Here is a 25,782-nt window from a genome sequence, read left to right on the forward strand (position 1 = left end):
TATCTAGTATGTGTTTTGCAAATATTTTCACCCCGTCTGTGGCTTGTCTTCTTATTCTGTTGAAACTATCTTTACCAGAGAAGTATTTTTAAATTTTAATTAATTCCAGCTTATCAATTATTTCTTTCTGGATATCATCTTTGGTGTTATATCTAAAAAGTTATCACTATGCCAAAGTCATCTAGGTTTTCATTATGTTATCTTCTAAGAGTTTTACTGTTTTACATTTTACATTTAGGTCTGTGATCTATTTTGAATTAATATTTGTGCAGGGTGTAAAATCTGTGTCTAGATTCATTTATTTTTGCATGTGCATGTCTAGTTTTCCCAGCAGCATTTGTTGAAAAGTCTGTCTTTTCTTTATTATCAAATGCCTTCTCTCTTTTGTCAAAGATCAGTTGATTATATTTATGTGGGTATATTTCTAGGAGACCCACAATTTTTACTTTTAAAGAACTTATTAATAGTAAGAATTTACTCAGTATGAAGTAAGTGGTAAGTTGTTTCTGAACTCTGGTGTACAGCGTAAGAGGTAAGCTCTGCAAATGCATTGTCTTACTTTGTATTCCAGCTCTACACTCACTAGCTGTGTAATCTTGGGTGAGTTTCTTAACCTTTAGGAAGAGAGGAATGATTCTGAGGTTGGTGTGATGACATGTGAAGGCACAGAAAGCATGGAATATTGGGTTTGTTAGCAGGATAGAGAACTGGGGAAGAGTGGAGGAAGTCAATGTGAGGTAAGAGAATGGGCTTTGGAGTTAATGTCTGAGTTCAAATCCCTGTCCTGCCTTACTAGTTATATGATCATGTTAAAAAATCTCACTTAGAATAGTCTCTCCCAAAAGAGAATTAACAGCAAAACCCCACAAATTACTGAGTCCCATGCTACATATTGTGGAAGGGCTGGAACAATATTTTAATTAAGAATTTTAATATAATGTAAGTAATGCCCTACACACATGCTCATCGTGTGGAAGGGTATAGGTTGTTTTCTTCTTTGTGTCCTCTTTTGGATTGCCAATAGTACAGGCACTTATAAATGTGGATTGGACCAATTAATGAAATTTTGAAAAACTGAATGTAAGGCAATTTAAAGAAAGCTTTTGCCAGTCTGGAAAAAAGTTTGGCAGTTTCTTAAAAACAACAAAAATAAATAAATGAGACTTGATTAAATTAAAAAGCTTCTGCACAACTGAGGAACTAATCAACAGAAGCAAATAGACAACCTACAGAATGGGAAAAAAGTTTTCGCAATCTATACATCTGATAAAGGGCCAATATCCAGAATCTACAAAGAACTCAAACAAATCAGCAAGAAAAACAAAAAACCCCAAACAACCCCATTAAAAAATGAGCGAAAGACATGAACAGAAGTTTTTCAAAAGAAGATAGACAAATGCCCAAGAAACATAAAAATGTGCTCAACATCACTAATCATCAGGGAAATGCAAATTAAAACCACAATGAGATATCACCTTACTACTGTTAGAATGGCTTTTATTAAAAAGTCTAAAAACAATAGATGCTGGTGTGGATGCAGGGAGAAAGGAACACTTATACACTGCTGGTGGGACCGCAAATTAGTACAACCCCTCTGGAAAACAGTATGGAGATTTCTCAAAGAACTAAAAGTAGACCTACTGTTCAATCTAGCAATCTCACTACTGGGTATATACTCAATGGAAAAGAAGTCATTTTATCAAAAAGTCACCTGCACTTGAATGGTTATTGCAGTACAATTCACAATTGCAAAGATATGTAAACAACCCAGTGCCCATCAATACATGAGTGGATTAATAAATTGTGGTATATGTATACCATGGAGTTCTACTCAGTCACAAAAAACAATGGTGATCTAGCACCTCTTGTATTATCCTGGATAGAGCTGGAACCCATTCTACTAAGTGAAGTATCCCAAGAATGGAAAAACAAGCACCGTATGTACTCACCATCAAATTGGCATTAACTGATCAACACTTAAGTGCACATATAGTAATAACATTCATCGGGTGTTGGGCAGATGGTGGGGAGGAAGGGATGGGTATATACACAACTACTGGGTGTAGTGTGCATCGTCCTGGGGGATGGACACACTTGAAGCTCTGATTTGGGTGGGGCACAGGCAATATACGTAACCTAAACATTTGTACCCCCATAATATGCTGAAATTAAAAAAATTTTAAATTGAAAATAGAAATATGGAAGACCAGAAAAATAGAATTAAAATATTTTTAACAAAGTGCTTTCTCTGTGTCTTCTCTCCATATCAAATGATGATACACACACACACACACACACACGAAAAAGAAACAAACTAAAAAAAGCCCCCCAAACCCCCAAACTTATGATAGATAAAAACATGCCTAGGAGATAGGGGAAGAAGTTCAGTAATTTGCTGAACCCTAAAATCACAACATTGGCTCTAACAAAGCCAATGAGGGCCCTCTAAAAAAACAGTGATTCTCAGCCTTGGCTGCTCATTGGAATCACCTGGGACCTTCAGAAATACTGATTCCTGGGTTGCATCCTCAGAGATTCTGATTTAATTGGTCTGGGGTGTGGCCTTGGCATCAGGATCTTCTTAAAAGCTCCCCAGGTGATTCCAAATGTGCAGAGGAGCTGAGAACCACACTTTAGATAAAGTAGACACTATTACATAGGTTTTTAATTAGGAGATCAAAAACAATGGGGAATTGATTTGTATGCCTCAAGAACAACGTTATTCTGGCCGGGCGTGGTGGCTCACGCCTGTAATCCTAGCACTCTGGGAGGCCGAGGCGGGTGGATCGCTCAAGGTCAGGAGTTCGACACCAGCCTGAGCAACAGTGAGACCCCGTCTCTACCAAAAATAGAAAGAAATGATTTGGACAGCTAAAAATCTATGTAGAAAAAATTAGCCGGGCATGGTGGCGCATGCCTGTAGTCCCAGCTACTTGGGAGGCTGAGGCAGGAGGATCGCTTAAGTCCAGGAGTTTGAGGTTGCTGTGAGCTAGGCTGATGCCACGACACTCACTCTAGCCCGGGCAACAAAGCGAGACTCTGTCTCAAAAAAAAAAAAAAATAAAATAAGAACAACGTTATTCAAAGAACACAAGGGTAAACGTTCTGACTAAGACTGGTTTAAAAATGTTCTCACTCTAAAACTGGTTGCTCAGGAGCTCCCTCCAATTCGGCCCTGGAGGATTGGCCTCAGATGGGAAGAGGCAAGTTCTCCGTTGTGGCATCTTCTTTCCCTGTTCTAAAATTAAAGTAGAATGTGGTCCCTTGAGAGCAACCCAGGGGGAAATCCAGGAAGCCTCACTCAGACATTGTTGTCAGAAAAGTTTCTGAGCTACCATCATTGCAGAAGCTGCCTCTGAGGGACAGGTCTAATCTCAGCTTTCTTAACGAGGCTCTAGGGAAGACTCACTGTTGAACCTCTGGGCTCTTTTTCTTTGATGCTAATTAACCAGCCAGGTTGGCTACTGATAGCCTAATTAAATGGAGTCCAGAGATAAAAGTTTGGCTTCTCCTTGGTGTTGGGTGATTGGGAATTAAGCCTGGAGCCTTTTAACACATTGAGTCAGTCTCAACGTAACCATGGCCACAGCTGATCCCAACACAGTTCCTGGTGCAGAGAAACAGACTCCCAGGAACACCCATCCTGCTACCTAGTCAGAGAAACATGTTCTCTCTTAAGGTTCAGAAATCTCCTGAAATAGGAGCAAAAAGGGAGTGAGGGCCGGGAATCAGGGATGTCCTTGGTGATATCAGCCTCACACAGGTTCAGTTCTGGCCTCAGACATCTCCACTTTCTCATGGTATTTAGGTAAGCACTTGGGATTTAGAATTAGTCACGTAGTTATCTTTCCTTTACCATGATTACTTAACGTACATTGGTTGACATCTTGTGACATCTTTAAATTTGTTAAAATTATGTGATAAAAAGTATGTGCTTCTATCACTAAGTGTTGGAAATTATTAGAAGACATTCTAGCCAGGGAACTCAAGAAAATTTGGACCTTACTCTAAGACCCAGGTACCTCTTCTGATGAGGTTGCTAAGGCGAATGTTGCTCAAGATACAATGGCAAACTGGGAGTAAGGTAACACTTTATTGTTTTCTGGATTTTGGGCCCTGCATCCCTTGCAAAGCTATGAAGAGTTACAATGCTTGTAAACTTGTTATGTTTAAATAGTGTTAAAATAAACTCATGCTCTGGATAAAACAACTTCAGTTTACCTTCTTATGATGTTCAAATCCAAGTCTTCCATCTGATCATGTTAGGCATTATCAAAGGAGGAGGTAAGTAACAGTGACAACGACAACATCAGCAACAACCACTAAATGCTCACTATGAACCAGGCACTGGTCTAAACACTTCATATGTATAATCCATTTACTCCTCACAATAGTTCTTGTACACTGAGACCATTTTATTGGTAAGAAATGTAGGACACTGGAGGACAGAAAAATGGCACAGTAAAGGTGACCTCCTGGATTCCTGCTCCCAGAGAAAGAGGCGTAGATCTCGGTCTGCTACACACGAGTGGAGCGCTCCCCCGCAAGAACAGCGTTGTGAATCGGCAGAAAAACAGTGTGGGACACACAATCCAGGAAAAAAATGGTGAATGGGAGATAGGATCGCAAAATCTGGAGAGTGTGAGACACACAATAGAGAATAGAGCGGGGTGTGAGACAGTTGCCCCGCTTGGCCAGCGAGTGCAGTGGGATCTGACCCACAGGAGAACGTCCCGCTTTCCCACTGACCTCAACCCCCACTCAGACAGGGACCTGCCTGAAGTGGAGCAAAATCGCGGCAGGAGACCTTGGGCTTTGTGGAGAAGACGATAGCGGGAAGCATCTTGAACTCCCCAGAGCTCTGTGCGGGGGAGGGACTGGTCTGAGCTACCACTGGAGGGAGTTAGGAGACAGGTAACTTGCCTCTGGCAGTCAGCAGGTCCAGAACAATGGAGGAGAACACTAAAAACGGGACTCTAACCTGGACACTGCTGCGGGCAAATAGGCCGGCTCAGGCTGCGTCAGAAAGAGCAAGAGCTCCTGCTGGACAGGTGTGAGATTGCAGGAGGGTGACGTAAAAGAGACAACAGGGCATCCAGATGACTCAGCTCCGCAATCTGAACAGTCGTCCCCAGTGCTAGCGCTCTGCCGGCAGGTGGTTCCCATTTTCGGGGTCCACAACTCAGACACTGCCCTGCGCTATGGTGTTGGGCCGCCCCCTTCCCCCAGCCCAGGGACTCTCACAACAAGCTCCGCACTTCTACAACCTATGGTCAGCTAGCCAGGCCCGTTTCAATGGGTGAATTTTGAATACTTTGAATTTTGAATACAAGTCATGGGAGGCTAACACCTGTAGGATTTACAGGCGCTGGGACGCTCGGTGGACAGAGGCACCACTCCCTTCCCCTAGCCAACTTTCACGCGGAAAGCAGTAGGCTCCACCCCTGGAGGTAGGGAGAGACAAGAAAAGCCACTTTCCCTGTGTGACTAGTGTGAATCTGTGGAGCCTTAGCGCAGATCAATATTTGACAGCCCAGTGACTCTGCTTGTCAGACTGGTTTAGGTCATCCAGTAGGATCATAACTCAGGGCTGGATTTCCATGTCTGGTTGGCTGCCAACAGGGGGTCCATAGTTAGGGAAGAAAAATCCTGGCAAGAGGCCACAATAGGCTCACCAAGTAACCCCTCTTATCAGGAGCAGCCTCCCAACTGTGGTAGAAGAACGCTGAACAGTATGTTAGCAGCTCCCCCTAGCAGCAGATTGAGCAACCATAGAAGTGCACACGTCCAGGCTGGTAGGCAGCAGCTGTGATCTGCCTTGCTCCTAAATAGTACTTACTGGCGCAGAGTCAAAACAGGGTGTGTTATATTCCAAATGAAAACCGAAAGGTGGGAAGCAACAGCTGATCCAGATGGGAAGGAGTCAGTGAAAGAACTGGGATAAATAAATGGGACCTGATCAAATTAAAAAGCTTCTGCACAGCCAGAGAAACTATCACAAGAGCAAAGAGACAACCTACTGAATGGGAGAATATATTCACATGTTACATCCAATAAAGGGTTGATAACTGGAATCTATTTAGAATTCAGGAAAATCAACAAGAAAAAATCAAACAACCCTATCAAAAAGTGGGCAAAGGACATGAACAGAAACTTTTCAAAAGAAGACAGAAGAATGGCCAACAAACATGAAAAAATGCTCAACATCTCTAATTATCAGGGAAATGCAAATCAAAACCACAGTGAGATATCACTTATCTCCAGTGGGAATGGCCTTTATCGAAAAGTCCCAAAACAATAAATGTTGGTGTGGATGCAAAGAGACAGGAACACTCATACACTGCTGGTGGGACTGCAAACTAGTGCAACCCCTGTGGAAAGCAATAGGGAGATACCTTAAACAGATTCAAGTAAACCTACCATTCGATCCAGCAATCCCATTATTGGGCATCTACCCAAAAGAATGTACCCAAAGGATTCAACCAAAATAAAACTTTTAAAAAGAGTCTTTAAACCCCTTTGATTTTGTCACATTTATCCTTAACCTAGGGCAAGGCAGAAGCAAGGTGAGGATATATTACTCAATTCATTTCATTATTTTCTGTATGACATATTAATTTTAATTTCCATACCAACTCTGATCAATTGATAAAGACTCCTTCATTGCTATAGTATAAGTAAACATAAGTAGAACAGTGAAATATTTTAGAAGACCTATAGGGATAAAGTAAAAGCTTCTGAGTGGACTCTAAAAAAAGACCAAAATATTTATAGGAATATTTTATATTGTCATATGGGAAAATTCAATATGATAAGGATGAGCATACCCTCAAATGTATCTATAAATTCAATTAAGCCATATTGTATTTTTACTATAAATTTGTTAAGAGAGATTTCAGATACCTTGAGCACACTGAAAAAGCTAACTAGATAAGTTGATGGAAATATTAATTTGCTTGACTATAGTAATCATTTTACTATGTATATGTGTATCAAAACATCATGTTGTACACCTTCAATATATACAATAAAAATATCCAGATTTTTGTGGAATTGATTAACTTTTATTAAATTTTCTCTTGAAATTGTTTAAGAATGACCAAGAAAATTTTTTTATATCAATATATTTAGGGTGTACAAGTGTTTTTTTTTTTTTTACATGCATAACTTGTATAATGCCAAAGTCAGGGCTTTTAGTATACCCATCACCAGAGGAGTATATAATGTACCTGATAGGTAGTTTTTTTTCCCTCTCACCCCCTTCCTATCCTCTTCCCTTTGTAGTTTCCAATGTCCATTACACCACTTTATGACCATATATACCCATCATTTAGCCCCCACTTATAAATGAGAACATGTGGTATTTGTTTTTCTATTCCTGAGATACTACATTTAGGATAAAAGCCTCCAGTTCCATCCAAGTTGCTGCGAAGATATTATTTTATTCTTTTCTAAGGCTGAGTAGTGCTCCATGGCATACCTATACCACATTTTCTTTATCCACTCATTAGTTGATGAGCACTTAGGTTGATTCCATATCTTTGCAATTGTGAATTGTGCTATGATAAACATTTGGGTGTAGGTGTCTTTTTGATATAATGACTTTTCCTTTGGGTAGATACCCAATAGTGGGATTTTGGATCGAATGGTAGGTCTACTTTGAGTTCTTTGAGGAATCTCCATACAGTTTTCCACAGAGGTTGTATAAATTTACATTTCCACCAAAAGTGTATAAGCATCCCCTTTTCATTGCATCCATGCCAACATCTATTGTTTTTTGACTTATTAGTAATGGCCATTCTGATAGCGGTAAGTTGTTATCTTGTTGTGGTTTTAATTTGCATTTCTCCGATAGGTTATTACATTATGTTGTGATTTCCCTCTCATTTGAGGCAAACAAATGCTAGACGACTACAGAGCATGTTCAGTTTGTAGGAAGGATCAAAGTATGACTATAGAGAAAGATATGAAATTTCTTGGATGGGAGGATTTAATACCATAAAAATGTCAGTTTTATGCAAATTGGCATACAAATTATATATTTGTATATATACATATGTATATATGGTCATTTAGCATATATAGCATGAGAGCAGTTGAGATGATCTATCGCATTGACTGATCAAGCTATCTAAACTCTCTCATCCCACATCTAAGAACAGAGCCAAATTCAAATTCAAGCCCTCTAATTCCTGTTTGACACTACACATGAGAATTGTTGGTAAAAGGAAAAAATTTATCACTTTTTAAAAATTTCAAGTGGAGAAATAAGTGTGCTAGGACTGTCAATATTTTTGAAAAGTAGAAATAAAAGAAGAAATATATACTTTAGTATATATTTTGAAAAGCTATAACCATCAAACATTATGGTTTGACACAAGTAGAGATAATAAAATTAGTGGAACAAAATAAAGAGTTAGAAAATAGATTTAGGTATATATAGGAATTTACTATACAATACTGAAGATTTTTAAATTTCTTTTATTTAACCACCCCAGGGTAACAAATGGCTGCAACAAGGGCAGATGTTAACAACAGATTCTAGCATAGGACCAAAAGAGACTAGACTTAAAAAACCCTGCTTTTATATTAGGGACATCAAGGGGAAGTTGCATAAGTCTTGAGAGTTTAAAAGCAGGATTGGAGGGAGCAATGATAGCCATGAGAAGTGTGAATTGAATGAATGGGGCTAAATAACAAAGGAAGTCACTGGGAAATTATTGGACTGGATTGAGAAAAATTCAGAATTGGGTTGCAGTTAAGTAGACTGAAGCTTCAAAGCTAAAAATAACATTAAACTATAGAAATGAAACTACAGAAATAAAGTTTCACTTTTGTATGCCCAAGTCTTGAGGCCTGTGATGGCTGCAAAAATTAACTTATATGTACTAGTCTTCTTGTTCCTACCATGCCCATGACAGACTAACAAAGCTTCATTCATCCTTCTTCATTCAGCCCAGTGGTAGGCACATAAATTTTCTCACTATTGCAATGAAAGAGTCTTTATCAATTGATCAGACTTGGTATGGAAGTTAAAATTAATATGTCATACAGAAAATAATGAAATGAATTGAGCAATATATCCTCACCTTGCTTCTGCCTTGCCCTAGGTTAAAGATAAATGTGACAAAATCAAAGGGCTTTAAAGACTCTTTTTAAAAGTTTTATTTAGGTTGAATCCTTTGAGTTTTCTAGATATAATACCATATCATCAGCAAAGAGTGAGAGTTTGACTTCTTCTGCTACCATTGGACACCAACAGAATCCTGGAATTGATAAATGAATTCAGTAAAGTCTCAGGATACAAAATCAATGCACACAAATCAGTGGCTTTAATATATGGCAGTAACAGTCAAGCTGAAAATCAAATCAAAGACACAACACCTTTCACAATAGCATCAAGGAAAAATAAACATTTAGGAATATATTTAGCTAAGGAGGCGAGAGACCTATATAGGGAGACTTATAAAACACTGAGAAAAGAAATTGTAGAGGATGTAAACAGATGGAAAACCCTACCATGATCATGGATTGGCAGAATCAATATTGTTAAAATGTCCATACTACCTAAAGTGATCTACAGAATCAATGCAATCCCTATCAAAATACCATCATAATTTTTTGCAGATCTAGAAAAAACAATTCTATGCTTCATATGGAACCAGAGAAGACTGCATAGAGTCAAACCAATCTTAAGCAAAAAGAACAATTTGGGAGGCATCATTCTGCCAGATTTCAAGCTATACTACAAGGCTATAGTAACCAAAACAGCATGGTACTAGCACAAAAACCTTTGGAACAGGACTGAGAACCCAGATATAAAACCATCCTCATCTTGTCATCTAATCTTTGACAAAGCAGGCAAAAATACACCCTGGGGAAAAGAATCTCTATTCAATTAATGGTGCTGGGAAAATTGGATAGCCACATGCAGAAGATTGAAACTGGATCCGCACCTCTCACCTCTCACAAAAATCAACTCATGACAGATAACAGACTTAAACATGAGATGTGAAACCTTAAGAATTCTAAAAGAAAATGTTGGGAAAACTTTTATGGACATCAGCCTAGGCAAAGAATTTATGAAGACCCCAAAGGCAATCACAGCAACAACAAAAATAAATAAATGGGACTTGATCAAATTAAAAAGCTTCCTCATAGCCAATGAAACTATCACGAGAGCAAACAGACAACCTACAGAATGGGAGAAAATATTTGCATGCTACACATCCGATAAAGGGCTGATAACAAGAATCTATATAGAACTTAAGAGAATTAACAAGAAAAAATCAAACAGCCCCAGTAAAAAGTGGGCAAGGGGCATGAACAGAAACTTTACAAAAGAAGACAGAATAATGGCCAGCAAACATATAAAAAAGTGCTCAGTATCTCTAATCATCAGGGAAATGCACGTCAAAACCACAATGAGACATCACTTAACTCCAGTGAGAATGGCTTTTGTCAAAAAGTCCCAAAACCACAAATGCTGGTGTGGATATGGAGAGATAGGAACACTCATACACTGCTGGTGGAACTGAAAATTAGTACAACCTCTGTGGAAAGTAATTTAGAGATATCTCAAAGAACTAAATATAGAAATACCATTTGATCCAGCAATCCCACTACTAGGCATTTACCCAAAGGGAAAAAAGACATTGTATAATAAAGACATCTGCACTTGAATGTTTAATGGCAGCATAATCCACAATTGCAAAGATGGGGAAACAACCCAAGTGCCCATCAATACATTAGTGGATTAATAAAATGTGGTATATCATGTATATACCATATGTATACCATGGAATACTACTCAACCATAAAAAACAATGGTGAACCAGCACCTCCTATACTATCCTTGGTGGAGCTAGAGCCCATTCTTCGAAGTGAAGTATCACAAGAATGGAAAAACAAGCGTCACATGCACTTGCCATCAAATTGGTACTAACTGATCAACACTTAGGTGCTCACATAGAAGAACTATTCACTGGATGCTGGGCAAGTGGGAGAGGGGTGGAGGGGATGGGTAAACTCATAACTAATGGGTATGGAGCACACTGTATGGAGGATGGGCATGCTTGTAGCTATGGCTTGGGTGATGCAAAGGTACTATATGTAACCAAAATCTTTGTACCCCCATAATATTCTGAAATTTTAGAAAATGGAAATAAATAAATAAATTGAAAAAAGTTCCATTTTATTTCTAATTAATAAATAATAATTATATATATTTATGGGGGACAATGTGATGTTTTGATAAATGTATATATTGTGGAATTAAATAACATATCTATCACTTCAATTACTTACTGTGTCTTTATAGTGAGAACATTTAAAATTCATTCTTTTAGCTACTTAAAATATATGATGCATTATTATTAACTATAGTCAACATGCTGTGTAATAGATCACCAACACCTTATTCTATCATTTAATGCTTTAGGATCATCCATGTGCTCCTTGTCTAAAATATCAAGAGAGGCTAATTTGTTTGACCTAGATATTTCCATCTATTAAAATATAACATCAGAAAAGAAGGAGAATCACTATACTGCTTTTTAAAAATTGATATTGTGTAAAATAATTCATCTGAATGCATTTCTAAATCATATATTAATAATTTATTCCCCAAGTAAATCGAGAGCGTCTTTATATCAGGTGCTCTGAACCAAGATCCTTAGTAATAGTTTATATCCAGTGATTTTTGACTCTGCCTCCAGTGCCCATAGGAAACATTTCTCATTACCTGAAATAAACCTTCCTTTATTCTGAGACAAATTGAAATAAGAAATTATAGACATACAGGCATCTCTAGAGAGAAGAGCACATAGGCAGGAAGAGCCACAGGATGAACGCACCTTGAGTATCTGAAGGAAGAAAGCGTAGAGACCAAACACATGTAGCAGCATGGCGCTGTGTTACTGACAGTCAATGAGGTGATTGGTGTCAGTTGTTGAGAACCTATGACCCTAGAGCCCAGGACATCCATCCAGCTCTAGTGAGAATGAAGAAAAAGGACCATAGTTGTATCGTGGCATGATCAGGGCACACAGATTCAGCAGTTGGGGAGCACTTAGTCTGATGGGGAGGTGAGACACCGCTATCCACCCTAAACTACACAACTGCAAAATATTACTGAGAATTCAGATGGATAGAGTAGCTATGTATGAATAAATATCTTTCCATCCGTGACTTCTACATAGCTGTGTAAAATAGTTATCTAACAGTTTAAATTATGAAACTTGGCTGACCTGATAAATGGAAGGAAAAATGGGAGACTCTAAATAAATATAGAAAATTAAAGGGAATGGGATTTCCTGGAATGGAGAGATATTATGGAGTGAAGACATATGAACTGTCCAGACTTGGGATGACATAGATCACAGAGTGCAAAATTACGAGGTGCAGCTACAATTGATGAAAGAGCATTCTTCACAAAGGAGTTGCATCGGGTGCTGTCTCACTCACACACAAAACACAGACATGCACTGCCCCTGCCCCCTGATGCAAATCAGGGTCCACAGATTTTATTGGCTTTTGTAGAAGGAAACCTGCCCATTTGAGACTTAATCTTGTTTAACAATTTCTCTAAGCCCCGTTTCATGTCTTTATTTCTTAAACTGTAGATGAATGGGTTTAGCATTGGTGTCAACACAGTGTAGGTGACTGTTGCTATTCGGTCCTTGACAGTATAGTTGGACAGCGGCTGAAAGTAGACATAGGCAATACTTCCATAAAACAAGGTCACCACAGTGAGATGGGAGCTGCAGGTGGAGAAGGCTTTGCGTTTTCCAGCTGCTGAGGGAATCTTGAGAACTGAAATGAGGATTCTCAAGTAAGAGATGAGGATACAGACAAAAGGAACCATCACGTCGGCCAGCCCTTCTGTCATGTCCACAACTTCAATGACAAAGGTAGAAGAGCAGGACAGTTTCAGGACAGGGTAACCATCACAAAAAAAGTGATGGATAACATTTGATGCACAAAAGTTGAGCTGATTCACCAGGAGGACGTATAGGAGGGAGTGGAGATAGGGGAAAGTGATGGAAAAGGCCAGCAGCAAGGCACAGCACCTGGGGTTCATAACAGTGACATAGTGGAAGGGGTTACAAATCGCTACATAGCGGTCAATGGCCATAGCTGCCAGGAGGTAACTGTCTATGTTTCCAAAGGCCAGGAAGAAATACATTTGTGTCAGGCATTCAGCATAGGAAATGGTCTTTTTGTCTGATAAGAAGTTCACCAACATTTTGGGGACTATGACTGTTGTGTAGCAAATATCAGCAAAGGACAAGACGCTTAGGAAGAAATACATAGGGTTTTGGAGCCGTGGGTCAGAGTGGATAGCCGAGATGATGAGCATATTTCCCACCATGGTGACCAGGTATGTGATAAGAAAGAGGGCAAAGAGTGGCTTCTGGTCCTCAGGCCGAGAGGAGAGTCCCAGGAGGATAAACTCAGAAAGTCCTGTGAGGTTCGACATTCCCATGGACTTGTATGCACTAAAGATAAACAACATTGTCAATTAACAATTCTTGTGTCATCTACAATATGCGCCTTTTTATATTGTTCTTACACTGAACAGCTATCAATAGAGCATTTTGTCTCATGTTTAATTATCTTCCAGAGTATGGAAAAATGAGAGCTACAAGTATGCTTTCCCTTTAAAAATCTTTGAGGTAGGGATCTGCCTTAGTCAGTTCAGGCTACCATAACAAATTACTATAGGTGGGGTAACTTACACAACAAACATTTATTTCTAAAACTTCTGGAGGCAGGGAAGTCTAAGCTCAAGATGCCATCAAATCCACTGTCTGGTGAGGGCCTGTTTCTTGATTTTCAGATGGCCATACTCCCATGGCATCCTCACCTGGCAGAAGCAGAGAGAGGAAGCAGCTCTTCTTATAAGGACACTAATCCCATCATGAGGTCTCCAACCCTCATGACCAAATTACCTCCCACAGGCCCCAATTCCAAATACCATCACATTGGGCATTAATGTTTTAACATATGAATTTGGGGGAAGGAGACAGAAACATACAATCCATAGCAAGATCTATAGAGACCATAGGGAGGGAGAGAGGGAGGCAGTGGGTTAGAGATAGAGAGATATTTGGATTGAGAGTTCGATACCTTTGTTCTCCTCTTTACTTTGTGACTGATCATCACAGGAACCACAGAGGCAGACAATGAATCAGATTCAGGTCATCTTCTGATTAGGATTATCTGTGGCTGACCAAAATCCAGATCATAATGTGCCAGTTTTCTCTAGCTTGTGGTTGATGAATAATCTTTCTTTGAAACCAAGATGTTTCTTTCCACATCATTTGCAATGGAAGCAAGAAAATCACCTAAAGAGCAGTGATGAGATGTAAACAGTTATGGGGAAAATAAAGATGGGGGAGACAAAGTGTGAGCAGGGAGTGAACTTGTGTAAGAAGATTCTCTCCTAAACTTCCCTTCTCTTTAGCTGATAATTCATACCCCAAGGTCAGGGGAAAGTCACTCAGAAGTAGACTGGCGTAAAGCAAGATCTAACCTTAGAGTATGAATATAGAAAATCTGCACTAGGGATGAACATCAGGTAGCTCTATCATTTAGTGTCCAGTGATGAGTAATTATCTCTCAGAGATCGGATAGTTCCACTTTCTCATGAGGCACTCTCAAAGTTGATTTCTTACCTGGAGAGGACAGTGATATTTTGCCTCATGCATTCATTCCTCTCATTTCTGCTCTATGAAATGATTGATCAAGAGGAAAACAAATCTGTGCCTAGAGACAGCAAACAGAAAGGTATCTATTATAGAAAGTCTCCAAATACCTCTTGATTCTGATTTCTCCCTTTCCTGGATTCTTACCATCATTCTCAAGCTATACATACTCATCGCCCCTGCTTTCCTCATGGGAGTATCTTCTAGGACTTTGCCATTAAGTCCCTGGCGTTTAGTTGGGGAGAGAGTGAGAAAACACACATTCATTAACTTTGTGCAGAACGGTCTCCAATGATCCAGAGGGATTGCAAGTGTTCTCACTCCCCAGGTGGCCCCACTGTCCTTTTGGAACCTCTAGGTGTTGGGCAATATCTGCTTAGTTTGGTGTAGGTATGCAAGATGGACAATACTTGTCTGTTCCTAGTTCTTCAAGCTCACTGAGGGCTCACCTGGGAGGAGTCCCCACCCCCAGTAGCACTGAGGACAGAGTAGTCGGTATTGCTACCTGGGTCCGTTTCAATTTGGCTCCTCACTTAGTTCCTTCATTCCTTGTAGGACAACTACCCCAGAGTACACCAACATCATTGGTACCTTCTTTTCCAACCCTCCCAAGTTTAGATACAGCTACTAGTTTAGTATCAGTATCTTTATGATTAACAAAAAAGGTACTATCAGAACTTTTGAACATGACCACAAGTCACCCCTTTCCTTATTAGGCAGTCTCCAAGTCTGCTGCTCATATATTTGATCTCCATTCCTTGCTATCACCACTAAGGAAAGCCACCAGCTTCAGATATTTTACTCCTGTTGATTCATGGAAGTGAACAGAATCCATACAGCAGCCTTTCCCATATTGTCCATTTTCTGTCACTTACTGACTTCTGGTTACATCTTACAATTCGATCACTTCACTTTCTTTTTTTTTTAATGTTCTCCCCTATTTTATTAAGGCATAATTGACAAATAAAAATTGTATGTATTGAAGCTGTACAATGTGATGATTTCATATAAGCAGACATTGTGAATTGATCACCACATTCACATTAATTAACACATCCATCACCACAGGTGGTCACCAATGGGTATGAGTGTGTGTTTGGTGAGAACACCTATGATGCACTATCGTAGGAAACTCTATGTAGACAATATAGTATTGTTAACTATAGTCATCATGGTATACATTAAATCCCCAGAACTTGCTTGTCTTATAACTGAAAGTTTATACCCTTTGGCCAACATCCCCCCCATTTCTCCCAACTAACATCTCTTAGCAACCTCAATTTTATTCTCTGCTTCTTTTTTTTTCTTTCTTTTTTAAAATTTCGATAGATTTAGGGGTATAAATCTTTTTTGTTACATGGGTGAATTGCATATTGGAGAGTCTATGCTTTTAGAGAGAGTATATACCTGTCACCTAAATTGTGTACATTGTACCCAATAGTTAATTTTTCATTCTGCACGTACTTCCCCTACTGAGTCTTCAATGTCCATTAAGTCACAGTAGATGAGCATACATGCTGATTGCTTAGCTCCAATCATAAATGAGAACATATGATATTTGCTTTTTTGTTCCAAGGTTACTTCACTTATAATAATGGCCTCCATTTCCATCCAAGTTGCTGCAAAAGACATTGTTTCATTCTTTTTCATGGCTGAGTGGTATTCCATGGTGTGTACACACACACACACACACACACACACACATACACACACACACACATTTTCTTTATCGACTCATCAGGAGGTGGGCAGTGAAGTTGGTTCCATGTCTTTGCAATTGTGAATTGTGTTGTGATAAAAATACAGAGTAAAGTGTCTTTTCTGTAAAATGAGTTTTTTCCCCTCTGGGTAGATCCCTGGTGGTGGGATTGACATATTGAATGGTAGATGGTCTTTTACTCTGAGTATCTCCCTACAGTTTTCCATTCAGGTTGTACTAATTTACGTTCCCTCCAATAATATATAGTGTTGTCTTCTCACTGCACCTACACCAACATCTATTGTTTTTTCGATTTATTAATAGAGAGCATTCCAACAGGGGAAATATGATATCTCATTGTGCTTTTTAATTTACATTTCCCTGAGAGATTATCTCATTGTATTGTGAGTTCTCTGTCTTTTGAGGCAGTGAAACAAATGCTAGATGGCCACAGAGTCTGTTCACTTTGCAGGGAGGATCAAAGATTGAGTACAGGGAAAGATATAAAATTTCATAGACGGGAATACCTAATTGAATAAAAATGTCAATTTTATGCATATTAATATACAAATCATATATTTGTATATATGTGGTCATCTAGCATATATAGCATGAGAGTAGTTCAGATGACCTATCAACCTGTCTATCTAAACTATTTCACCCACATCTAAGGACAGAACCACATTCAAACTCTCTTATATCTGTTTGACACCATACATGAAAATAGTTGGTAAAAAGAGGAAAAATTATTAGTCTTAAAAAATTTCCCATGAAAAAATAAATGGGTAAGAATCTTCAATCATATTTTTGAAAAGTAGGATTCAAAGAAGGACGAATTAGTTTAGTATATATTTTAAAAAGCTATAACCATCAAACATTATGGTTTGACACAAGTAGAGATGATTAAATTAGTGGAATGAAATAATGAGTTAGGAAATAGATTTAAGTATATACTGGAATTTACAATATTGGACATTTCTTAATTTAATGTGAAAAGAATGTTTTGTTTAACCATCCATGGTAGCAAAGGGTGATATCTCCATTGAGTCATCATTAGAGAGTATAAGGAGAAATGAAAGCCAGTTGCCAAACCGAAAGCAGGCCCTAGTCATCATCCATTGCTACATATGATCCTTACTAGTCGTTTATAGCCATTGACTTTTTAACCAAAGATCCCTACTGGTAGTTTATATCCACTGATTTTTGACTCTGCCTCCAGTGCCCATAGGAAACATTTCTGATTGCATGGAGTAAACCTTCCTTTATTCTGAAACAAATTGACATAAGAGACGATAGACATACAGGCATCTCTAGCAAAGAATACACAGGCAGGAAGCCCCAGGAAGAGCCAGGGGATGTATGTACTGTGAATATATGAAAGAAGGAAGAGTAGAGACCAAACACTTGTAGAGGCATAGAGCTCTGAGGTGACTGGTGTCAGTTGTTGAGAACCTATGACCCCACAGCCCAGGACATCCATCCAGCTCTTGTGAGAATGAAGAAAAGGGACAATACTTGTACCATGGCATAACCAGGGAACACAGATTCAGCAGTTGGGGGCCCTTAATCTGATGGGAGGTGAGACTCACCTATCCATCCAGCCTTACACATCTGGAAACATTCCTGACAGCTTCAAACAGAATAGAGTAGCTATGTATGCATAAATATCTTTGCATATTTAAGATTTCTATTAATATACAGATGTGTACAAATATTCTCTGCTAGTTCAAAGGACCAAAAATGCCTGAAATGATGAATAGAAGGAAATATGGGAGGCTTCAAGTAAATATGGAAACAGTATAGGGAATGTGATTTTCTGGAATGGGGAGATATTAGGGAGTGATTTTTTGATTGGAGCATCAGTTTTAAGACATCTGAACTGTCCGATCTTTTGATGACAGACCATGCGGTGCAAAATTACAAGGTGTAGCTACAATTGATGAAAGACATTCTCCACAAAGGAGTTGCATCAGGTGCTGTCTCACACACAGGCACACACACACACAAACACACAGATGCACACACACACCCCAGGCAAATCAGGTTCCACAAATTTAATTGACCTTTGCAGAAGGAAACCTAAGAATCTGAGATGCAATCTTGTTTAACAATTTCTCTAAGCCCCGTTTCATGTCTTTGTTTCTTAAGCTGTAGATAAAGGGGTTTAGCATTGGTGTCAACACAGTGTAGGTGATTGTTGCTATTCGGTCCTTGACAGCATAGCTAGACAAGGGCTGAAAGTAGACGTAGGTAATACTTCCATAAAACAAGGTGACCACAGTGAGATGGGAGCTGCAGGTGGAGAAGGCTTTGCATTTTCCAGTTTCTGAGGATATCTTTAGAACAGAAATGAGGATTCTCAGGTAAGAGATGAGGATACAGGCAAAAGGAGCCATCACAGCAGCCAGCCCTTCTGTCGTGGTCACAACTTCAATGACAAAGGTGGAAGAGCAGGAAAGTTTCACGACAGGGTAGACATCACAAAAAAAGTGATGGATAACATTTGATGCACAAAAGTTGAGCTGATTCACCAGGAGGACGTATAGGAGGGAGTGGAGATAGGGGAAAGTGATGGAGAAGGCCAGCAGCAAGGCACAGCACCTGCGGTTCATAACAGTGACATAGTGGAAGGGGTTACAAATGGCTACATAGCGGTCAATGGCCATAGCTGCCAGGAGGTAACTGTCTATGTTTCCAAAGGCCAGGAAGAAATACATTTGCATCAGGCATTCAGCATAGGAAATGGTCTTTTTGTCTGATAAGAAGTTCACCAGCATCTTGGGGACTATGACTGTTGTATAGCAAATATCAGCAAAGGACAAGACACTTAGGAAGAAATACATAGGGTTTTGGAGCCGCGGGTCAGAGTGGATAGCCAAGATGATGAGCATATTTCCCACCACGGTGACCAGGTATATGATAAGAAAGAGGGCAAAGAGTGGCTTCTGGTCCTCAGGCCGAGAGGAGAGTCCCAGGAGGATAAATTCAGAGAGTCCTGTCAGGTTCGACATTCCCATGGACTTGTATGCACTAAAGATAAACAACATTGTCAATTAGCAATTCTTGTATTATCTACAACATGCATCTTTTTATATTGTTATTACAGTGAACAGCTATCAATAAAGCATTTCATCTCATGTTTAATTATCTTCCTGAGTATGGAAAAACCAGATCTGCAAATATGCTTTCCCTTTTTAAAAATTGTTCAGGTAGAGATCTGCCTTAGTCAGTTCAGGCTATCATAACAAATTCCTATATGGGGTAGCTTAAACAACAAACATTTATTTCTCAAACTTCTGGAGGCAGGGAAGTCTAAGCTCAAAATGCCATCAAATCCACTGTCTGGTGCGGGCCTGTTTCTTGATTTTTTTGGATGGCCATACTCCCATGGTATCCTCACCTGGCAGGAGCAGAGAGAGGAAGAAGCTCTTCTTGTAAGGGCACTAATCCCATCATGAGGGCTCCAACCCTCATGACCAAATTACCTCCCACAGGCCCCAACTCCAAATACCATTGCATTGGGGATTAGGGTTTTAACATATGAATTTGGGGGAATGGGACACAAATATACTGTCCATAGCAGGATGTATATGGAACATAGGGAGGGAGTGAGGGAGGCAGTGGTGAGGGAGAGAGACATATTAAGATTGAGAGTTCGATACCTTTGTCCTCCTCTTTACTTTGTGGCTGATATTCACAGGAACCACAGACACAGACTATGAATCAGGTTCAAGTCATCTTCTGATTAAGGAATCTCTGCGGCTGACCCACATCCAGATCATAATGTGGTAGTTATCTCTAGCTTGCGGTTGATGGATAATGTTTCTTTGAATCAAGATGTTTCTTTCCACATCATTTGCAATGGAAGCAAGAAAATCACCTAAAGAGCAGTGATGAGATGTAAACAGTGATGGGGAAAATAAAGATGGGGGAGACAAAGTGTGAGCAGGGAGTGAACTTGTGTAAGAAGATTCTCTCCTAAACTTCCCTTCTCTTTAGCTGATAATTCATACCCCAAGGTCAGGGGAAAGTCACTCAGAAGTAGACTGGCGTAAAGCAAGATCTAACCTTAGAGTATGAATATGGAACATCTACACTCAGGATGAATATCAGGTAGCTCTCTCATTTAGTGTCCAGTGATGAGTAATTATCTCTCAGAGATCGGATAGTTCCACTTTCTCATGAGGCACTCTCAAAGTTGATTTCTTACCTGGAGAGGACAGTGATATTTTGCCTCATGCATTCATTCCTCTCATTTCTGCTCTATGAAATGATTGATCAAAAGGAAAACAAATCTGTGCCTAGAGACAGCAAACAGACAAGTATTTAATTGTAGAAAGTCTCCAAAACCATCTCGATTCTGATTTCTCCCTTCCCCGTATTCTTACCCTCATCGACAAGCTGTACGTACTCATAGCCCCTGCTTTCCTCATGGGAGTATCTTCTAGGACTTTGCCACTAAGTCCCTGGCGTTTGGTTGGGGAGAGAGTGAGAAAACACACATTCATTAACTTTGTGCAGAACAGTCTCCAATGATCCAGAGGGATCACAAGTGTTCTCACTCCCCAGGTGGCCCCACAGTCCCCTTGGAACCTCCAGGTGTTGGGCAATATCTGCTTAGCTTGGTGTAGGTATGCAAGATGGACAATACTTGTCTGTTCCTGGCTCTTCCAAACTCACGGAGGGCTCCCTGAGGTGTCCCAAGCAGCACTGAGGACAGAGTAGTCGGTATTGCTACCTGGGTCCGTTTCAATTTGGCTCCCCACTTAGTTCCTTCATTTCTTGTAGGACAACTACCCCGGAGTACAGCAAGCTCACTGGTATCTTCTTTTACAACCCCCGCCAAGTTTAGATACAGCTGCTAGTTTAGTATCAGTAGCTTTATGATTAACAAGAAAGGTACTATCACAACTTTTGAATATGGCCAAAAGTCACCCCCTTTCCTTATTAGGCAATCTCCAAGTCTGCTGCTCATATATTTGATCTCCATTCCTTGCTATCACCACTAAGGAAAGCCACCAGCTTCAGATATTTTCCTCCTGTTGATTCATGGAAGCGAACAGAATCCATACAGCCTGCCTTTTCCGTATTGTCCATTTCCTGTCACTTACTGACTTCTGATTACATCTTACAATTTGATCATGTCACTTTGTTTTTTTTTAATGTTCTCCCCTATTTTATTAAGGCATAATTGACAAATAAAAATTGTATATATTGAAGCTGGACAATGTGATGATTTCATATAAGCAAACATTGTGAACTGATCACCACGTTCACATTAATTAACACATCCATCCCCACATGTGGTTACCATTGTGTGTTTGTGTGTGTGTGTGTGTGTGTTTTTGGTGGGAATCACTATGATATAGTATCGTAGGAAACTCTATATAGACAATATAGTATGATTAACTATAGTCATCATGGTATACATTAAATCCCCAGAACTTGCTTGTCTTGTAAATGAAAGTTTGACCAACATCTCCCCATTTCCCCCTACTCCCATCTCTTAGCAACCACAATTTTATTCTCTGCTTCTTTTTTTCTTTCTTTTTTTAAATTTAGATAGATTTAGGGAGTGTAAATCCTTTTTGTTACATGGATGAGTTGCATAGTGGAGAGTCTATGCTTTACTATACCTGTCACCTAAATAGTGTACATTGTACCCAATAATTAATTTTTCATTCTGCACATACTTCCCCTACTGAGTCTTCAATGTCCATTAAGTCACAGTAGATGAGTATACATGCTCAATGCTTAGCTCCAATCATAAATGAGAGCATGTGATATTTGGTTTTTTGTTCCAAGGTTACTTCACTTATAATAATGGCCTCCAGTTCCATCCAAGTTGCTGCAAAAGACATTATTTCATTATTTTTCATGGCTAGGTGGTATTCCATGGTGTGTACACACACACACACACACACACACACACACACACACACAGACATTTTCTTTATCGACTCATCAGTTGGTGGGCAGTTAAGTTGGTTCCATGTCTTCGCAATTGTGAATCGTGCCGCGATAAACATACAGAGTCAGGTGTCTTTTGTGTAAAATGAGTTTTTTTCCTCTGGGTAGATCCATAGTGGTGGGATTGCTGTATTGAATGGTAGCTGGACTTTACTCTGAGAATCTCCCTACAGTTTTCCATTGAGGTTGTACTAATTTACATGTCCACCAATAATATATGGTGTTGTCTTCTCACTGTACCTGCACCAACATCTATTGTTTTTTTGATTTATTAATAGAGGCCATTCTAACAGGGGAAATATGATATCTCACTGTGATTTTTAATTTACATTTCCCTGAAAGATTATCTCATTGTATTGTGAGTTCTCTGTCTTTTGAGGCAGTGAAACAAATACTAGATGACCACAGAGTCTGTTCAGTTTGTAGGGAGGATCAGTTTATGAGTACAGGGAAAGATATAAAATTTGATAGACCAGAAGACCTAATAGAATAAAAATGTCAATTTCTGCATATCATTATACAAATCATATATTTGTATATATGTTGTCATCTAGCACATACAGCATGAGAGCAGTTCAGAAGATCTATCGACCTATCTATCTAAGCTTTTTCACCCCACATCTAAGGACAGAACCACATTCAAACTCTGTAATATCTGTTTGACACCATACATAAAAATACTTGGTAAAAAGAAGAAAAGTTATCCCTCTTAAAAATTTTCAGGCAGGGCGTGGTGGCTCACACCTGTAATCCTAGCACTCTGGGAGGCCTAGGCGGGTGGATTGTTGGAGCTCGGGAATTTGAAACCAGCCTGAGCAAGAACGAGACCCCGTCTCTACTAAAAATAGAAATTATATGGACAGCTAAAAATATATATAGAGAAAAATATTAGCCGGGCATGGTGGCACATGCCTGTAGTCCCAGCTACTTGGGAGGCTGAGGCAGGAGGATCACTTGATGCCAGGAGTTTGAGGTTGCTGTGAGCTAGACTGACAGCATGGCACTCTAGCCCTGGCAACAGAGTGAAACTTTGTCTCAAAGAAAAAATTTTTTTGGCCGGGCGCGGTGGCTCACGCCTGTAATCCTAGCACTCTGGGAGGCCGAGGCGGGTGGATTGCTCGAGGTCAGGAGTTCGAGACAAGCTCTGAGCAAGAGTGAGACCCCGTCTCTACTAAAAAAATAGAAACAAATTAGCTGGCCAACTAAAATATATATAGAAAAAATTAGCTTGGCATGGTGGCGCATGCCTATAGTCCCAGCTACTTGGGAGGCTGAGGCAGTAGGATCGCTTGAGCCCAGGAGTTTGAGGTTGCTGTGAGCTAGGCTTATGCCATGGCACTCACTCTAGCCAGGGCAACAAAGTGACACTCTGTCTCAAAAAAAAAAAAAAAAAAATTTTTTTTTCACATGAAGAAATAAATGGGTAAAAATTTTCAATCATATTTTTCAAAAGTAGGATTCAAAGAATGAAGAGATATTTTAGTATATTTTTAAAAAGCTATAACCATCAAACATTATGGTTTGACATAAGTAGAGATGATTAAATTAGTGGAATGAAATAGTGAGTTAGGAAATAGATTTAAGTATGTATTGGAATTTACAATACTGGACATTTCTTTCTTTTTTTTTTTATTTTTTATTTATTTATTTATTTATTTTTGAGACAGAGTCTCACTCTGTTGCCCGGGCTAGAGTGAGTGCCGTGGCGTCAGCCTAGCTCACAGCAACCTCAACTCCTGGGCTTAAGTGATCCTCCTGCCTCAGCCTTCCGAGTAGCTGGGACTACAGGCATGTGCCACCATGCCCGGCTAATTTTTTTTTTCTATACATATTTTAGCTGGCCAGATAATTTCTTTCTATTTTTAGTAGAGACGGGGTCTCACTCTTGCTCAGGCTGGTCTCGAACTACTGACCTCAAGTGATCCACCCGCCTCGGCCTCCCAGAGGGCTAGCATTACAGGCGTGAGCCACTGCACCCGGCCGACATTTCTTAATTTAATGTGAAAAGAATGTTTTGTTTCACCATCCCATGGTGGCAAAGGGTGATATCTCCACTGAGTCGTCATTAGAGCGTATAAGGAGAAATGAAAGTCAGTTGCCAATCCAAAAGCAAGCCCTACTCATCATCCATGGCTACATATGATCCTTACTAGTCATTTATAGCCATTGACTTTTTAACCAAAGATCCCTACTGGTAGTTTATATCCACTGGTTTTTGACTCTGCCTCCAGTGCCCATAGGAAACATTTCTGATTACATGGAGTAAACCTTCCTGTATTCTGAAACAAATTGACATAAGAGACTATAGACATACAGGCATCTCTATAGAGAAAAGCACAGAGGCAGGAAGCCCCAGGAAGAACCAGGGATGAACGTACTGTGAATATATGAAAGAAGGAAGAGTAGAGACCAAACACATGTAGAGGCATAGAGCTCTGTACCTGACAGTCAATGAGGTGATTGGTGTCAGTTGTTGAGAACCTATGACCCCACAGCCCAGGACATCCATCCGGCTCTTGTGAGAATGAAAAAAAGGGATCATACTTGTACCATGCCATGATCAGGGAACACAGATTCAGCAGGTGGGGAGCCCTTAATCTGATGGGAGGTGAGACACACCTATCCATCCAGCCTTACACATCTGGAAAAATTCCTGACAGCTTCAAACAGAATAGAGTAGCTATGTATGCATAAATATCTTTGCATTTGTAAGATTTCTATTAATATACAGATGTGTACAAATATTCTCTGCTAGTTCAAAGGACCAAATATGCCTGACGTGCTGAATAGAAGGAAGTATGGAAGGCTTCAAATCAATATGAAAAGAGTAAAGGGAATGTGATTTTCTGGAAGGGGAAGATATGGAGTGAGTTTTTTTTTTGTTTTTTTTTTGTTTTTTTTTGTTTTTTTTTTTGAGACAGAGTCTTGCTCTGTTGCCTGGCTAGAGTGAGTGCCATGGCGTCAGCCTAGCTTACAGCAACCTCAAACTCCTGGGCTTAAGCAATCCTACTGCCTCAGCCTCCTGAGTAGCTGGGACTACAGGAATGTGCCACCACGCCTGGCTAATTTTTTCTATATATATTTTTAGCTGGCCAGACAATTTTTTTCTATTTTTAGTAGAGACGGGGTCTCGCTCTTGCTCAGGCTGGTCTCGAACTCCTGACCTCGAGCAATCCACCCACCTCGGCCTTCCAGAGTGCTAGGATTACAGGCATGAACCACCACGCCCGGCCTGGAGTGAGTTTTTTTTTTTTTTTTTTTTTGAGACAGAGTCTCGCTTTGTTGCCTGGGCTAGAGTGAGTGCCGTGGCGTCAGCCTAGCTCACAGCAACCTCAAACTCCTGGGCTTAAACGATCCTACTGCCTCAGCCTCCCAAGTAGCTGGGACTACAGGCATGCGCTACCA

The 25,782-nt window shown here is 39.8% G+C and overlaps 2 protein-coding genes across 2 annotated transcripts; both read right to left on the reverse strand.

Moving 5' to 3' along the window:
* Positions 1–12,508: 12,508 nt before the first annotated feature.
* On the reverse strand, positions 12,509–13,486 carry LOC123646109 (olfactory receptor 1L3). The gene has a single exon (XM_045562777.1). It carries the CDS (start codon positions 13,484–13,486, stop codon positions 12,509–12,511), a length of 978 nt encoding a protein of 325 aa, XP_045418733.1.
* Positions 13,487–18,461: 4,975 nt separating this feature from the next.
* Positions 18,462–19,424, reverse strand: LOC123646110 (olfactory receptor 1L3-like). Its single transcript, XM_045562778.1, has one exon. It carries the CDS (start codon positions 19,422–19,424, stop codon positions 18,462–18,464), a length of 963 nt encoding a protein of 320 aa, XP_045418734.1.
* Between the last annotated feature and the right edge of the window lie 6,358 nt (positions 19,425–25,782).

This window comes from Lemur catta, chromosome 10 (assembly GCF_020740605.2).
Source record: "Lemur catta isolate mLemCat1 chromosome 10, mLemCat1.pri, whole genome shotgun sequence".
In the NCBI taxonomy this organism is placed as follows: domain Eukaryota; kingdom Metazoa; phylum Chordata; class Mammalia; order Primates; family Lemuridae; genus Lemur; species Lemur catta.

What these genes read in the sequence shown, in the direction of transcription:
- LOC123646109 (XM_045562777.1), bottom strand. Translation starts at nt 13,486, where the DNA reads ATGGGAATGTCGAACCTCACAGGACTTTCTGAGTTTATCCTCCTGGGA.
- LOC123646110 (XM_045562778.1), bottom strand. Translation starts at nt 19,424, where the DNA reads ATGGGAATGTCGAACCTGACAGGACTCTCTGAATTTATCCTCCTGGGA.